The sequence below is a fragment of the Natator depressus genome, chromosome 1 (assembly GCF_965152275.1).
Source record: "Natator depressus isolate rNatDep1 chromosome 1, rNatDep2.hap1, whole genome shotgun sequence".
Classification (NCBI taxonomy): domain Eukaryota; kingdom Metazoa; phylum Chordata; order Testudines; family Cheloniidae; genus Natator; species Natator depressus.
In genome coordinates this window covers 318,743,988-318,762,079 of record NC_134234.1, presented here as the reverse complement: position 1 = coordinate 318,762,079, position 18,092 = coordinate 318,743,988, and the positions used below count along the sequence as shown (strand labels likewise).

Here is an 18,092-nt window from a genome sequence, read left to right as displayed (position 1 = left end):
ACTAGAAGCATTTCAGAGAATGCTACCATGGTGGTTCTGGATTTTAGGCTCTTACCTCGCAGCCTAAATTTGATCTCCAGCATCTCTCTCCTATCTTACCCTACATCAGTGGTACCTACGTGTGCCACAGGCTCCTCCCCAGCACGCCACATAAGTCTGACATATCCTCAGATTATACAAAATCTCATCTGACTTTAAAAAAAAACTGAAAGCTTCAAGCCCTCATAATTGTACAGAAATCCTTCCAAATGCGAACCAAGGGTAAACCAATGCAATGTTACCTTCCTGAGTCTCCAAGCAGCCTGAATTAATGGCTCAGAGAAGTGTGGGACTCCACAGTTCCTATTTATCTCATTGGAGGGTCAGTTACAATGACGCTTTGATGTCAACATTAATTGTTGCATTGGTGATCCTTTTAGTGGTTAGGAAGGGTTTGGGAGGGAGGTTTGGGGAGTGAGAGTTGGAAATTGCTGCAGTGAAGGAAATGCGGAGGAGAGGCACAAATACAAGGAACAGGGAAAGAAACAGAGAAGGAAGAGGGTGGGAAGAAACTAAAGACAGAAATAACTATGCTCCAAAGAGGGAGCATATTATTTCACTTCATGATACTGAATATGACAGTGAAGAACTTACTAAATAATAAAAAGAACGAGGAGTACTTGTGCCACCTTAGAGACTAACAAATTTATTTGAGCATAAACTTTCGTGGGCTAAAACCAACTTCATTGATTGCATGCAGTGGAAAATACAGTAGGAAGATAGATATAATAGATATAGATATATATATATACACACACAGAGAACATAAAAAAATGGGTGTTGCTATACCCACTATAATGAGAGTGATCAGTTAAGGTGAGCTATTATCAGCAGGAGAAAAAAAAACCTTTTGTAGTGATAATCAGAATGGCCCATTTCCAACAGTTGACAAGAAGGTGTGAGTAACAGTAGGGGAGGGAAATAAGCATGGGGAAATATCTCTAAGATACAACCTCATTTGCTCCAACTCCTCAGACAGAGACAAACACCTACAAGATCTCTATCAAGCATTCTTACAACTACAATACCCACCTGCTGAAGTGAAGAAACTGATTGACAGAGCCAGAAGAGTACCCAGAAGTCACCTACTACAGGACAGGCCCAACAGAGAAAGTAACAGAATGCCACTAGTCGTCACCTTCAGCCCCCAACTAAAACCTTTCCAACGCATCATCAAGGATCTGCAACCTATCCTGAAGGATGATCCCTCACTCTCACAGATCTTGGGAGACAGGCCAGTCCTTGCTTACAGACAGCCCCGCAACCTGAAGCAAGTACTCACCAGCAACCACACAACAAAAACACTAACCCAGGAACCTATCCTTGCAACAAAGCCTGTTGCCAACTGTGTCGACATATCTATTCAGGGGACACCATCATAGGGCCTAATCACATCAGCCACGCTATCAGAGGCTCGTTCACCTGCACATCTACCAATGTGATATATGCCATCATGTGCCAGCAATGCCCCTCTGCCATGTACATTGGCCAAACCGGACAGTCTCTAAGTAAAAGAATAAATGGACAAAAATCAGACGTCAAGAATTATAACATTGAAAAACCAGTCGGAGAACACTTCAGTCTCTCTGGTCATTCAATTACAGACCTAAAAGTCGCAATACTACAACAAAAAAACCTCAAAAACAGACTCCAACGAGAGACTGCTGAATTGGAATTAATTTGCAAACTGGACACCATTAACTTAGGCTTGAATAAAGTCTGGGAGTGGATGTGTCATTACACAAAGTAAAACTATTTCCCCATGCTTATTTTTTCCCCCTACTGTTACTCACACCTTCTTGTCAACTGTTGGAAATGGGCCATCCTGATTATCACTACAAAAGGTTTTTCTCTCCTGCTGATAATAGCTCACCTTAACTGATCACTCTCATTATAATGGGTATGGCAACACCCATTTTTTCATGTTCTCTGTGTGTGTGTGTGTGTGTCTTCCTACTGTATTTTCCATTCTATGCATCCAATGAAGTGGGTTTTAGCCCACGAAAGCTTATGTTCAAATAAATTTGTTAGTCTCTAAGGTGCCACAAGTACGCCTTGTTCTTTTTGCTGTTACAGAGTAACATGGCTACCACTCTGAAACCTGTTACTAAATAATAGTAATGAATAGTTTAGATACCATGCATAAGCCAGATTCCATCCTTGACCTTTTTGTGCAAGCATTCCACTAACATCAGTGGGTGTTCTGCTGTGGATGGGAGGGAGGATGAAGTTCAAAATTTATGCTCCTGCCCACCCACCGATCATAACTAAAATTAGAATTCCTTGTTCCCTATTGATTGAGCTTGACACCTCTGCTCCAGCTATTAAAATTACTTCAGTTAATTTATTTTATTGATAATGTCAATGTACTGCTATAAATGTCTCTGATCTCTGGCCCATGATGTATTTTGGAATTCTTTTTTTAAAAAAAAATAAAATGGGCATATATTATATTGGTATTGAAATATGAGGCTTTTAAGAACAAATTTAAAGAGTGGAGCCAGTGAAACTCAAGAGCTGTTGGATGTCCATGAACCAATGATGATGATAAATAAAAATATCATGAGATCTAACAAATTCTATATTGAGACTAACTCTGAGTGGTAGAACTGCAGCATGAATATTTTAACAAATACTGAAAGATAAGATAATCTTCCCTGTTACCTTAGCTCTAAACAGTCATCTCTGATGGAAAAGAAAATATCTGAACCTTCACCTTTAACAAAGAAAAAGGCGTATGAGAAAGCAACAGAAAAGCCAAAGGCGAAAGAACATAAACAGTAAGAATTTTGGGGTTTTTTCCCCCCTTTAAGCTATTAAGCTTTTGGAAAATATTCTTGAAGAATAGATTTATGTAACATTTTTTTTCATTCTAGGTTAAATTTTTAATGGTGGCTGTGAAATTATTATCCACTATTAGGTTCCTGTGTTTGTTTTATAATGGTATTCTTCTATATTCATGCAACTTGGTGTCAGCACTCTGAGAGAGAGTCCTCTTGAGTATTTGCAAATGATTTATTTTTTAAAAAGTCTTAAATGTCTGAGAAAAGCTACATTTGAAGAACTCCTTCATTTTACATATGCCAATTTTTTCTGCATAGGGCTTTCACTATTTAAAGTAAACTGATTGAATTTCATGCCATCTTGTGGCCAGCAACAGTTTTGTAGCTGTATGGTGGTTACATTCTCCGGTAGTGCATGTAAACTGCATTTCTTGTTTAGGAAAATAGAATCTAATACATTGTTTGAGGCATGTTTCATTTAACCTCTCTAACATGTCATAATCTTTTAAAGAAGATGTTCTTTTTTTCTTATAGCTCAGATTCTGGAACCTCAGAGGCTAGTCTGTCACCTCCTTCTTCCCCACCAAGCCGGCCCCGTAATGAAATGAATGTTTTTAGTCGTCTTACTGTTTCTCAGGGAAACACATCAGTTCAGCAGGATAAGTAAGTCACAAAGGGAAGCTTCAGACCCCTACCAGCAAGTTGCAAAGCATACTCAAGTCATCAATGTAGCAGTCCATTAAATGCCTTGGCTTTTCCTGTGAGAGAGAGAGAGAGAGAGAGATACTATTGCTACATTTCATGAACTTTCTAAAAGGGAGTTTAAAACTTTTCTGGAAATGTTTTTCACATATTGCCAAAATTGAAGAAAATCAATTTCCTGCTGAACCTTATTCCCTATTTTATAGCTTATTTCCTGTACTTACTATTTTCCTTTAACATGAGTCAAAATGCTTGAAAGAGCTATAGAATTTGTAAGTGTGTGTTTGTGTGTTTGTGTGTGTGTGTGACTATATATGTTTATATTTGAAATTAGGATTTAGTTAACAATTTAGGAAATAGTGCTTCTGATAATTATTCAGCTACTCTTTTAGCATGGCTGAGAGAGCTCTCCAAAGTAGCCCCTGTAGGTGATTTGCTGGAATAGCTATAGTGCAGCAGTTTAGCAATAATCCTAATTATTTAATGGACTGCATTCCGTTGAGGCAATTTGGAGAATTATTTTGAAGAAATAGAACTAGTTTCTTGACACTGAAGATATCTCCTTTGCTAAAAATCTGATTAAAACTAGTGATCGCATTGAGTTGAGCCAGAATCTTCATTTCAAGATTTCAGGACTGACAGTACTGCCACATGGTGCTTATTAACTCTACCTCAACAATGGAGAATCAACCTTTGATTTTGATTGTAGCATTTTGAGGGATTGCTTTAATCCTTTTTTTTTAACGTTATTTCTATTTAACTTTGGGGTTTCAGTGACTTGTAGAGTCACAGCACACCAAGTAGTTGCTTGCAAGGCTTTCAGTAGTTTAAAACTGCTTGTAACTCCCTAATCCCAACTAAGTTATCTGAGTATCTTATCACTAACCTGATATAATATTATCAGAGGCTTCTTTTTTTACTTTGAGCTGTAGTAACCATGACTCTTTGTATTTTCTATTATCTGACTATGAAATCAAACTCGAATTACTGAACATGTTTGATTTGCATTAAAAATGAAGGACATAGTATCCTTTTATTATTTTAAGGCATACTGCAGATATAGATCTTGGGTTTGGAGGGAGGCGGTTCTAAAACATTTTGGGGGTCAGAAAGTGAAGGATTTTGAACTTGTCTGATCATTTGCAAACTGCTGAGCTTGGTTCAATAAAGACTGAATCATCTTGACATTTTATATTTAAGAATGTAAGCAATCTGCAAAATTTTTAAGTGTGTTTCTATACTAAACAGACACTGACAGGTTTAGATTTTTCTCTTTAAATATTTGGTAGAATTAGTATCACATGCAGGGTCAAATTGTATCCATCTCATTTTTCTTCACTGCCTACTTCTATAAGAAATACTGTATTGGGGAAATAGGAAGTGGCTACACAGTATTCTTCAGCTTCTTGATATGAAACACTTCGTGAATTTAACTTACCCCGAGAGAGCCATTTTAATGTTCATCCCCAATGTTGTACCTGATGTAAAGCATAAACTAAGAAGCAATGCTATGTGCAGTAAGTAAATGTGCACTGCATTTCTGAGTCAGCCATGCTGTTGTTTGTTCTTCTCATATGGAGACTTTACCCTGCTGATACCTGTATTCTTTCTCCTCGCAATCTCCTACCACTGTTCATTATAGGTCTGATGAAAGTGATTCCTCTCTGTCGGAGGTACACAGGTACTCTCTTTCTCTTTTCCATCCTTCTGGCCTCTTGTTGATGTTCTTAATGCCTTTACTCCGGTTATTAAGTAATCTCATTTTTGCTGCATGCTCTTTTTTGATACCTCCCACAATACATGTATGCTGTGTACCTTTTCATTTATTCCTTTTTTGCAAGAAATTAAAAATATTTGTTTTATTTTGTCCAGCATGTCCTTTTTGTTTTTTAGAGAAAATCGGAGGTCAATTGTTTCTTAGGGTTTTGGTTTTTTTAATCAAGCATGTTTAAAAAAAATATCAGTGGCAAACTTTTTTTTAGGTTTTAGCTTATTAGCTAAAAGTTATATTCCAGTGTATGTTAGTCCGTGGTATCTACTGTCTTACTGCCAATACTCAAAATTGATTAAGAGATGGAAGAATGTTATAGCTCAACATATTTCCACCCTTGTTTGATCCAGAAACATGGAACAGGGTTCTGAGAAGAAACAGCTGTGACTTGTAATGTGGCCACTCTGTATAAAAACTACAGAACGTATCCAGAGAGAGGCAGTGAAAAGGCTAATAACCGTATAGTGTTGGTGGTAATAGCATTTACAGCATTTTTCATCCATAAATCTCAAAGCGCTGTTGCAAAGGTAGATAAATGTCCCTGAGGTGCAAAGATGTTGAATGAATTGCCCAAGGTTACAAATCAGAGGCAGACATAGGAGTAAATTGTGGGTCTCCTGGCTCTGACAGTGGTATGATCTGCTGAATCATGCTGCCTTTAAAACATTAGGTCTGTTTAGTTTGGAAAGCAGAAGAGTTAGAGGTATATAAGATATTGAAAGCCATAGAGAAGTTTTATTGGTCATATCTATACTCTTTGCTATAAGGGCAAACATAGTACCTATCTTTTAAAAGGAAAACAAAGAGGACTTGGGGAATTATAGACCAATTGCCCTTACTTCTATACCTGGAAAGATACTGGAATAAGCACTTGGAGGATAATAGGGATATAAGGAATAGCTAACATGGATTTGTCAAGAACAAATTATGCCAAACCAACCTAATTTCCTTCTTTGACAGTGTTACTGGCTTGATGGGTGGGAGGAGAGCAGTAAATGTGACGTGAGCCCTGAACTGGAGCACTGTGTCCAGTTCTGTGCACCACACTTCAGGAAAGATGTGGAGAAGTTGGAGAGAGTTCAGAGGATAGCAACAAAAATGATAAAAGGTTTAGAAAACGAGACCTAGGAGGAAAGTTTAAAAAACAACTGTGCATGTTTTGTCTTGAGAAAAGAAGATTGAGGGGGGACTTGATAAGTCTTCAAAATATGTAAAGGACTTTTATAAAAGAGGACAGTGATGAATTGTTCTCCATGTCCACTAAAGGTAGAACGAGAAGTAATGGCCTTACTCTGCAGCAAGGGAGATTTGGGTTAGATCTTTGGAAAAACTTTGATTATGAAGGTAGTAAAGGTCTGGAATAAGCTTCCAAGGGAGGCTGTGGAATCCCCACCATTGAACGCTTTAAAAAACAGGTTGGACAAACGTGTCAGGGATTGTTGGTCCTGCCACAGCACAAGGGGCTGGACTTGATGACTTCTCCTACATTTCTATGATTCTATAATATCTGACCCAGAGAACATTCTATGAAATTATAATTCTGCAAATTTAATACAGATAAAGGGAAATACCTTTTTACATAATGTGTCACAGGGGATGAGTGAGGCAAGTATATTAGTAAAATATTAGACATGAATAAGAATTTATATGAATAAAAATAGCCTCTGCAGTAACATGACAGGATAACATTACAAAGGCTGCAATACATAAACTACCCACCATCTGGGATCAGTAAGAAGTTTCTCCCCGTGGCAGACCATTGCTTAATGAACAGCATTGTGGAATTATATGCCTTCCTCTAAAACATCTGGCATTGGATATTGGACAAAGTAGGATGATGGTTTTATTACAATGTGGCAATTCATATTTCCCAGGGTGGTGCGTGTAATCCTTGAAAATGGTAGTATGATCTGATACTGTGTGGACAGACCCTAGCACTGTCACAGAGCCCTGTTGAAGTTACTGGGGTTCCACAAGGACATGCAGTTGCAGGACCGAGGGTTTAGGCAGCTAATAATGATCGTTTAATGATAAAATACTTGAGGCCAGATTCTCAGGCTGGATTATAACCTCTTTGTGCCATTCAGGTAATCTAGATACACATGCGCAGCGTTCCCTCTGGTGTAGGGGAACTCTCTGGTGAGGAATCTGTGCCACAGCCCAGTTTCTCTTTCGCAGCATGGTGGAACTCTGTTATGCGAGCCCTCCAATCACATCGGGTGCACTAAGGACCCTGCCTCAGTGGCACATATTCAGGCAGCCTAAATGCAGCTCTAAATCTTGCTGGGGGGACCCTGAGAATCAGAGAGCTGTAACTGGCTCTCTTCTTCCCCAACCACTCTCTCTCCTATGCTGGAGTATCAGATGTCATATCTTTTGAATTAGATATGGCTTCATTTAATTGATAGCACAACACTAACACTTGATAAAGCCGAATAATAAAAATAAATGCAGAATTTATAGAAGACAAATTCAATTGTCCTATGTCAAAATATGTAAGTGAATGATATTAACATATTTCCCTACATGCCTGCAACTTCATTTTTATATGTAAGGCTATAGGAAATAATGCAGGAAAAATAAATACTGGATCACAGAGAGCTGTGGAAAAAAGTGATTTACATTGTCATATCTAACCCGTATTTCCTTTTTTTTCTAGGGGCATAATCAACCCATTCCCTGCTTCAAAATGCATCAGATCTTCACCACTTCAGTGTATCCATATAGCGGAAGGGCATACCAAGGCTGTGCTTTGTGTTGATTCTACTGATGATCTTCTGTTCACTGGATCTAAAGGTTGGGGAGGCTTCATGTATTTGTTGCCTACTGAAACTGCTTTGAAAAAAACAATATATTTTGAAATTCCTTATCGGTGGCCAGTGACAGAAATGCAAGGTTTTAGGGTAGAATGCTGTGAAAGATCCATTTTTAGAGCATAATAAGCTTGATTTGATTAACTAATGTTTGTTCCTCATGTATACCATCTGTGAGTTCCTTTTAATTGGAAAATTAACTTCTAAAATAGCATCTTAAAAAACATCTGTTCTTCTGAATTCCAGTCTTAGGCTCTGGCCACCAGACCATTTTCCCCTCCCAGTAAACTTCCCCAGTCTGGAAAAATACTGTGCAGATCAGCTCCCTATTGGTTTCATAATCTGGCTGAGGTATTTTGGATCATTCCTTTAACTCTTAAAATGCCATTGTCAGGTTAAAAATAATATGTTTTAAAATATTTTTTGTCTGTTACAATTAACCCCATGTTATTAAAATAAATAATTTTTAATATCTAACTTACTCTTCACTTTTGCATTTCTCTCAGCCTGAACATTGAAAACATAGTAATCAATTTTACTGCTCAGTTTCACTTTCAACTTCTCATGCACTAGCTCGCTGCTGCAACATTTGGGTTTGAAACATAGAAGGAATATTTTTGTTTTTAAAATGCATTCTATTAAAGAAAAAAAACCTAGAAACATTTCTATTGGTGTTAGATTTTGAAAATATTATTTAAAGGGGTGGGAAACTAACTGTACTTTGAGTGAACTTTGACCTGATTCGCTTCCTTTAATAATGATACAGTTTATATGTCCTATAGATTTTATAGGAACTTTTCTTTTAAACTCCTCCTACAAAATGTATAGGCCCCAGAACCTACAAGGCAATCCAACTGCTATAGCCAAGAGAAAATATATGCACTATTGCAAGAGTGGAATTTGCATAAGAGTCTGCCCAGCAACGAACTTGGAAGTGTATGTCCACTTGGTGGTCTTCATACTCCTGTAAAGAAATAGATTAAAGTTATCCACTGACTACAGTAACATACCAGAAAAACTAGGGCCCTGACACTGCAAATAGTTTATACATGTAAGCAGTTGTATTAATTTCAGCTAGGGTACACAAGTGCTTAGACTTAACCATGTGCAGAAACGTTTGCAGTATTGAAGCCTACAAGTGACCCTCCATCCTAATTGCTTGATTTTGGTTGCAGATACACAAATGAATTTAGAAAAAGATATTTCTTTCCCATTTACTCTATATTCGTTCTTTCTGGAGTGCTTCCTGAATATCTTTGTGAGGTAGCTAGTAAAAAGCTCTGCAGCTGTAATATCCATGCAGCCAAAGATGTAGGATAGGCATTTCAAGGCCTCTAACAGGCATGCAGAATGACATGTGTGGACCTCTGCTTCCACTCAGAGCCCCATTGACAGCCCACGTGGTTCTCCTTCTAGGATGGGGCCCAAGTGAATTGGAGTAGCTGCAGGGCATGAGGTATAGCTTAGTGGTAGGAAAAAACCCCCCTCTTCATTAAATAATAAATACCAAGATTTCAGTGCCTCCCCCATTTACCCTTACATTCATTTCTAGAAAACACCGTCTAAGTAGGGGTCTCCCTGTAGATGATATTCGAGTAATCTGGTGCAGCCTATTCTGATTATTTCTGTTGGTGGCACATAGTATCACTGACTGTTCTTACCAGTATTGAGTTATATCCTGGATGGCTGAAAAGCTAGTAGAAGTCAAACGCTGCCAACATTTTCTAATTTTATTTTGTTTATTATTTTTCCTGTTTACATTTGTGGGAAATTATATAATTGTTCATGTTCTTGTTAAAAATGTAATATTTTTATAAGTTTACAGGGGATGTGCTCTGCTAATTTTTGCACGTGCATAAGTGATGGCAGGAAGAAATGTGTACCTTCTGTGTGCTGCCTTTTGTTGTATTTGCGGATATTTTCACTATGATGATATGATTAAAAATGTTTTTGCTCAGTTGAATTGCAGTGAGATTTCAATTTTAGTAGTTATGTGACAAAAGGTATTTTAAATTAGTGTTTTACATTTAGATTTGTGGTCTTTAAAAAGTTTTCAAAGCATCCTAAAATTTTGGAACTAAGAAGCACAGTGGCAGGTGGGGTAAATTTTTGCTTTTCTTGCAACTTGCTAGTTTCCAAAGTATTTGTTTAAGAAAGGTAAATATTAGTGGGGGGAAACCTGATAAAGCTGCAAAATGGCATAGTTTTTTATTTACTTAATATGTGTTTGAAACTCTTTGGAAATTGCAGTTAATGTAGAAGGCAGTGGCCTACTTAGGGTACGTCTACACTACGAAATTAGGTCGATCTTATAGAAGTCGATTTTTAGAAATCGATTTTATACAGTCGATTGCATATGTCCACACTAAACGCATTAAGTCGGCAGAGTGCGTCCTCACTACCGTGGCTGGCGTCAACTTTCGGAGCGTTGCACTGTGAGTAGCTATTCCACAGTTCCCGCAGTCTCTGCTGCCCATTGGAATTCTGGGTTGACCTCCCAATGCCTGATGGGACAAAAACATTGTCGCGGATGGTCTTGGGTACATGTTGTCAGTCGCCCCTCCCTCCATGAAAGCAACGGCAGACAATCGTTTCACGCCTTTTTTCCACACAAACGCCATACTGCTGTCAGCAGACCGTGCAGTAGGACTGCTAGCAGTCATAGTCATCCACCGCTTCCACTGTAACTCTGCTCTCCTGGTGCTATGATTCCACCTCGCAGGCCCTCTTGTCGTTCTGTATAAATATCTATTCTCGTGGCATCCGTCGTCATCCACCGCTTCCGTTGCAATTCTGCTCTCCTGCAGACGCCATACCACAGCAAGCATGGAACCCGCTCAACTCACCGCTGCTGTTGTGAGCATTTCAAACACCTCACGTATTATCCTGCAGTATGTGCAGATCCTGCAAAAGCAGATGAGGAGGCGACGACAGTGCGATCACGATAGTGATGAGGACATGGACACAGACTTCTCTCAAGACATGGGCCCTGGCAGTTTGGACATCATGTGGTAATGAGGCAGGTTCCTGCCATGGAACACCGATTCTGGGCCCGGGAAACAAGCACAGACTGGTGGGAGCGCATAGTGTTGGAGGTCTGGGATGATTCCCAGTGGCTGTGAAACTTTCGCATGTGTAAGGGCACTTTCATGGAACTTTGTGACTTGCTTTCCCCTGCCCTGAAGCGTAAGAATACCAAGATGAGAGCAGCCCTCACAGTTGAGAAGCGAGTGGCGATAGCCCTCTGGAAGCTTGCAATGCCAGACAGCTACCGGTCAGTTGGGAATCAATTTGGAGTGGGCAAATCTACTGTGGGGGCTGCTGTGATCCAAGTAGCCAACGCAATCACTGAGCTGCTGCTATCCAAGGGTAGTGACTCTGGGAAATGTGCAAGTCATAGTGGATGGCTTTGCTGCAGTGGGGTTCCCTGACTGCAGTGGGGCAATAGACGGAACACATATCCCTATCTTGGGACCGGACCACCTTGGCAGCCAGTACATAAACCGCAAGGGGTACTTTTCAATGGTGCTGCAAGCACTGGCAGATCACAAGGGATGTTTCACCGACATCAATATGGGATGGCCGGGAAAGGTGCATGACGCTCGCATCTTCAGGAACTCTGATCTGTTTGAACAGCTGCAGGAAGGAACTTGCATCCCAGACCAGAAAATTACCGATGGGGATGTTGAAATGCCTATAGTTATCCTTGGGGACCCAGCCTACCCCTTAATGCCATGGCTCATGAAGCCATACACAGGCACCCTGGACAGTAGTCAGGAGCAGTTCAACTATAGGCTGAGCAAGTGCAGAATGGTGGTAGAATGTGCCTTTGGACATTTAAAAGCTCTCTGGCGCAGTTTACTGACTAGGTTAGACCTCAGCGAAACCAATATTCCCATTGTTATTGCTGCTTGCTATGTGCTCCACAATATCTATGAGAGTAAGGGGGAGACATTTGTGGTGGGGTGGGAGGTTGAGGCAAATCGCCTGGCGGTCTATTATGCGCAGCCAGACCCCAGGGTGATTAGAAGAGCAAAGCTGGGGGCCCTGCACATCAGAGAAGCTTTGAAAACCAGTTTCATGACTGGTCAGGCTACGGTGTGACAGTTCTGTTTGTTTCTCCTTGATGAAAACCCGCCCCCTGTAAGTCAATCAACCTCCCCCTTTGATCACCGCTTTCAGAGGCAATAAAGTCATTATTTTTTCAAAATCATGCATTCTTTATTAATTCATCACACAAATAGGGGGAAAACTCTCAAGGTAGCCTGGGAGGGGTGGATGAGGAGGGAAGCCCGGGAGGGAAGGGATGAGGGGAGGCGGGAAGGACAAGGCCACAGCACAGTTCAAAACATATTGAATGCCAGCCTTCTGTTGCATGGGCAATCCTCTGGGGTGCAGTGGCTGGGTGCCCGTAGTCTCCCCCTGCATTCTTGGGCGTTTGGGTGAGGAGGATATGGAACCTGGGGAGGAGGGCAGGCGGTTATATAAGGGCTGCAGCGGCGGTCTGTGCTCCTGCTGCCTTTCCTGCAGCTCCACCAGACACCTGAGCATGTCCGTGTGCTCCCCCATTAGACTCAGCATTGCATCCTGCCTCCTTTCATCACACTCCTGCCTCCTTTCATCGTGCACCTCCCTCCTCTCGTGTTCATTTAACACTTTCCTGGTCTCTGCCATTGTTTGCCTCCACGCATTCTGCTGAGCTTTTTCAGTGTGGGAGGACGGCATGAGCTCTGAGAACATTTCATTGCGAGTGCGTTTTTTTTCGCCTTCTAATCTGCACTAGCCTCTGGGACGGAGATGATAGGGGGAGCATAGAAACGTTTTCAGCTGCGGGGGGAGAAAAAGGGAGCTTAGTATTTTAAAAGATATATTTTAGAGAACAAAGGAAAGACTATTTCACACTGAATCAAGCGATTCACATTACATAGCACATGTGCTTTTGGTACAGTCGCATTTTGCCTCTTATATTGAGTGCCCCGGTTTGGTGTGAGACATCACACATGCTCAGCTGGGCAGCAGAATTCGGCTTGCAGACAGCCATGGTAAGGCAAAGGGTTTCAGCTTCTTCAACCTTCATAACATCCAATGCACCGCTACAGACTAGGGACCGAACGGCTAGGCAGCAGTTCTGCAGAAAAGGACCTAGGGGTTACAGTGGACGAGAAGCTGGATATGAGTCAACAGTGTGCCCTTGTTGCCAAGAAGGTCAATGGCATTTTGGGTATAAGTAGGGGCATTGCCAGCAGATCGAGGGACATGATCGTTCCCCTCTATTCAACATTGGTGAGGCCTTATCTGGAGTACTGTGTCCAGTTTTGGGTCCCACACTACAAGAAGGATGTGGAAAAATTGGAAAGAGTCCAGCGGAGGGCAACAAAAATGATTAGGGGACTGGAACACATGAGTTATGAGGAGAGGCTGAGGGAACTGCGGATGTTTAGTCTACGGAAGAGAAGAATGAGGGGGGATTTGATAGCTGCTTTCAGCTACCTGAAAGGGGGTTCCAAAGAGGATGGCTCTAGACTGTTCTCAGTGGTAGCAGATGACAGAACAAGGAGTAATGGTCTCAAGTTGCAGTGGAGGAGATTTAGGTTGGATATTAGGAAAAAACTTTTTCACTAGGAGGGTGGTGAAGCACTGGAATGCGTTACCTAGGGAGGTGGTGGAATCTCCTTCCTTAAAAGTTTTTAAGGTCAGGCTTGACAAAGCCCTGGCCGGGATGATTTAATTGAGGATCGGTCCTGCTTTGAGCAGGGGGTTGGACTAGATGACCTCCTGAGGTCCCTTCCAACCCTGATATTCTATGTGGGAACAGTTTCAAACAGCAGTGCCCTCCTTTCCCATACCAAGCAAAGCCCGTTGGGTTGGCCATTTAAAAGGAGGGGCTGTGGTTTTAGGGTGAATGTGCAGCACAACCCAACCCCCCCGCCCCCCAATTCTCTGGGATGATTGCTTCACACACCCCACCACCACCGCGTGGCTAGTATCAGGGAAGATCCCTGAAAGCCAAATGCGAACAGCTCAGCATGAACGGGCCTCCCCCCACCATGTGGCTGACAGTGGGAATGATTTCTTTTCAGCCAAAGGAAAACAGCCCAGCAGGAACAGGCACCTCTGAATGTCCCCTTAAACAAATTTCCCGTATTTCAACCAGGTGACCATGAATGATATCGATCTCCTGAGGCTAACACAGACAGTACCTCCAGGAGAGCTTCATGGAGATGTCCCTGGAGGATTTCCGCTCCATCCCGAAACACGTTAACAGACTTTTCAAGTAGCTATACTTGCCGTGAATGCATCCTAAGTCTTCAGGGCAAATTAATCATTAAACATGCTTGCTTTTAAACCCTGTATTATATTTACAAAGGTACACTCACCAGAGGGGTACACTCACCAGAGGTGCCTTCTCCAGCTTCATGGTCCGGGAGCCCGCCCTGGGAGGGTTGGGAGGATATTGGCTCCAGGGTGGTGATCAGTTCCTGGCTGCCAGGGAGAAGGGATTCTCCACTTGCCTGCTGTGTGCTATCCTCATCCTCCTCATCCACAAAATCCTCATCCCTGTTGCGTGAGACTCTCCCCTTGCAGGTGTCCATGGACAGTGGTGGGAAAGTGGTAGGGGCTCCCCCTAGAATTGCATGCAGCTCATCATAGAAGCGGCATGTGTGGGGCTCTGACCCGGAGGGACCATTTGCATCCTTTGTTTTTTGGTAGGCTTGCCTCAGCTCTTTAACTTTCATGTGGCACTGCTGTGTGTCCCTGTTGTAGCCTCTGTCCATCACACCCTTGGAGATTTTGGCAAAAATATTTGCATTTCATCTTTTGGAACGGAGTTCTGCCTGCACGGATTCTTCTCCCCATACAGCAATCAGAACCAGTGCCTCCCGTTCGGTCCACGCTGGAGCTCTTTTGCAATTCTGGGACTCCATGGTCACCTGTGCTGATCAGATCGCCACACTGGCCAAACAGGAAATGAAATTCAAAAGTTCCTGGGGCTTTTCCTATCTACCTGGCCAGTGCATCTGAGTTGAGAGTGCTGTCCAGAGTGGTCACAATGGAGCACTCTGGGATAGCTCCCGGAGGCCAATACCGTCGAATTGCGTCCACTCTACCCCAAATTCGACCCAGTGAGGTTGATTTTAGCACTACTCCCCTCGCCGGGGAGGAGTACAGAAATCGATTTTAAGAGCCCTTTAAGTCGACAAAACAGGCTTGGTCATGTGGACGGGTGCAGGGATAAATCGACCTAACGCTGCTAAATTCGACCTAAATTCGTAGTGTAGACCAGGGCTTAGAGTAGCTTATGTCCGTGTTCCAGAAGCTGCACTGGCTGCTAATTTCATCTGAGAGTTCAGATGTAGGTTTTGGTTTTGGCCTTTAAAGCTGGGGTTTTCAAAGCATCTGAAGAGAGTCTAGGTCTATCCACGCTTCTTGTGCTCATATAATTAGGGGTATGATTTTGTTTTTGGTTTTTTGTTTTTTTTTACTGATAGTTATGCTGCCACAACCCCTAGTGTGGATGCAGTTTTATTGGTAAAAATGTGCTTATACTGGTATATCTTATTCCCCTTCCCAAACAGAATTAAGCTATGCTGGTATAACTGCATCCACCCTAGAGGGCTGTACCATTTTAACTATACCAGAGCAGATAAAACAGTATATCTTTGGTGTGTGGACAAGGCCTTAGGTACTTAAATCTCATTGAAACTGGAACTGTGCATCATACCAACTTAGACTGAGATTTTCAGAGGTGCCTGAAGCCCTGAATAGTTTGGGACCTGACTTCCGGAGAGAATGCCTTTCTCGTCACATGTTAACTTGTCAGTCAAGGTCATCTGTGGTGCTCAGGCTTTCAGCCCCCTGCTGCAGTGTGTTCTTGGTGAGGTGTCCCTGTGATCTTCCATAGCCCAAATTTTGGTGAGGTGTCCCTGTGATCTTCCATAGCCCAAATTTTGTGATCGTCAGGATATTCTTTAACTTCCACCTGTCTTCTCACATTTTCCCTGTGGAGGGACTGACCAGGGACTGATTGCAAGGCTATTGTACATTGGGGTGTGAAATGCTCTTGGGAGCTGGTATGTTACGAAGGAACATACTTTATTATAAACTGGGTGTAGTTTTGCTGCAGCATGGAGATGTCCACATGTGGTGGTTAGGATATATTGAATTCTGTCATTTATGATGGACCTAAAATGTTGGAGGGTGTGATATATAAACATAAATATAGATTTTTTTTTAATACGGAGAAAAATATACACATTTTCTCTTCTGTGTGTCTTTTTTAGATCGCACTTGTAAAGTATGGAATCTGGTAACTGGACAAGAGATTATGTCTCTAGGAAGTCATCCTAACAATGTTGTATCTGTAAAATATTGCAACTATACTAGCCTGGTCTTCACAATTTCAACATCTTATATTAAGGTGTGGGACATCCGTGATTCTGCCAGGTGTATTCGGACATTAACGTAAGTGACTGAAATCTCAAATGCAAAGAGCTGAATAATTCTTAATTTTAAATAAAATTGCATTAGTCTTAATAAGAGAAAGTGTAAAGATCATATTTTAAGTACAGAATATTATGGGACCGCAAAGAAACCAAAATAAGGGCTCAAACTCCCTGAACAGACTCCCATTGACTTTAAACCTGGACTTTTAGGGGTAGACCCACAGTCTCTAGGGAAAAGGAAAGTATTGTGAAGTTTTTCTTTTTCTATGTTCCACTGAGAAAAAACAGCTTTGCCTTTAACTTTAGGTTTTTTTCAGCTCTGAGATGGCATTTTGGTCTTGGTTGAGTGAGTTGAGTCTTTACACGATAGTTCTATTCAGTTTTAAAGATATGGAAGGGCTTTTTTTAAGGGGGTACTTAGAACCCTAACGAAACATGAATCTTTCTCTACCTTATCTTTCAATACAAGAGTTTAAGGTGAGTACTCTGTATTCAGGCTAGTTTAAAAACACTGTTATTCAAAAGCCAGAGCTAATATTTGAAGGGAACCTCTTTTCTGAGTGAATTTAAAAATACCAGGATCTCACTTGAGATTGCATCTTAGTGCTGGCTAGTGGGGATGTGAAAATAGAGGTGGGGTATGTGTTGCAGGAACTAGAAAGGAGATTGTATGAGTTCAGGGGAGAGAGCAAGGGGAAGGGTTTGGGAGAGAAGTTGGAGTGGCTGGGTTGATTGTAGGAGTAGCAGAGGAGGCAGCTACCAAGAACTGCAGCTGCCATGAAGTTGATATCAGCTCTGCCAGCTTTGATCTGAGGCCTCTCTTATAGTATCACTACAGGGTTAAGGTAATGAGGACACAACCCCTTTTGTTGCTTTTGTCTATATATACAGTTATATGTGTTATCACTTCATCCACCACTCCACTGCAACCACCTGTATGGTGCAACACAGCAGTCATTTTGTATCCGCATTTTTTATCATCAGTTTTTAGGAAGAGAAATTAATTTATCCAATTGAAACAACAGAAACGTAGTGAGCGGAATGTAGTTACCTAAGCTACAATTTGGCCAGAATATCAAAGTTAACATCTCCACTCTTACAAAAATATGCCACTCAGTTTACCAGGAAGTTGGCATTTCCGATTGCACCATGACCCTACTGTTGTGCTGGGGATGAATCAACAGGCAGACAATCAGCATGTGTTAGAGAGAAGAATGCTGCCTCCTGAATAATCAGCACCTGGGTTTTTTCCTGAAAGTCTCCCATCCAAGTACTTACCAGGCTGACCTGCCTAGTTTGAGATCCCAGTCACAGGTCAATGTAGTACAAGTGCATAGCTTGTTGGTGCCAGCCTCTTTATGGATGTAGACTCAGTAAATATTTATTATAATATGTGGAAACGTCAATTTTTTTAAATCCATGTATAGAGTGTAGTTTTTTGTGGATTTGCCTATATTATTCAGTGTTCAGAATTGATCTGTAGTTCTTTTACCTTCAAATAAGCATGCTTATTTTTAAACAAAATGTAAGGTATATTTGA

General features: G+C 41.4%; 1 protein-coding gene across 12 annotated transcripts in view; it reads left to right on the top strand.

Moving 5' to 3' along the window:
• KIF21A (kinesin family member 21A) overlaps positions 1–18,092 on the top strand; it is a 177,671-nt gene that overhangs the window by 144,192 nt on the left and 15,387 nt on the right. For 4 of the 12 annotated variants that reach the window (XM_074942433.1, XM_074942432.1, XM_074942436.1 and 1 more), the window contains 5 exons: positions 2,709–2,819; positions 3,357–3,485; positions 5,167–5,205; positions 7,955–8,091; positions 16,391–16,571. In XM_074942433.1, the coding sequence (XP_074798534.1) occupies positions 2,709–2,819; positions 3,357–3,485; positions 5,167–5,205; positions 7,955–8,091; positions 16,391–16,571 (597 nt within the window). The remainder of the gene's footprint in view (positions 1–2,708; positions 2,820–3,356; positions 3,486–5,166; positions 5,206–7,954; positions 8,092–16,390; positions 16,572–18,092) is intronic. The other 8 variants (XM_074942435.1, XM_074942437.1, XM_074942443.1 and 5 more) reach the window with 4 other exon arrangements.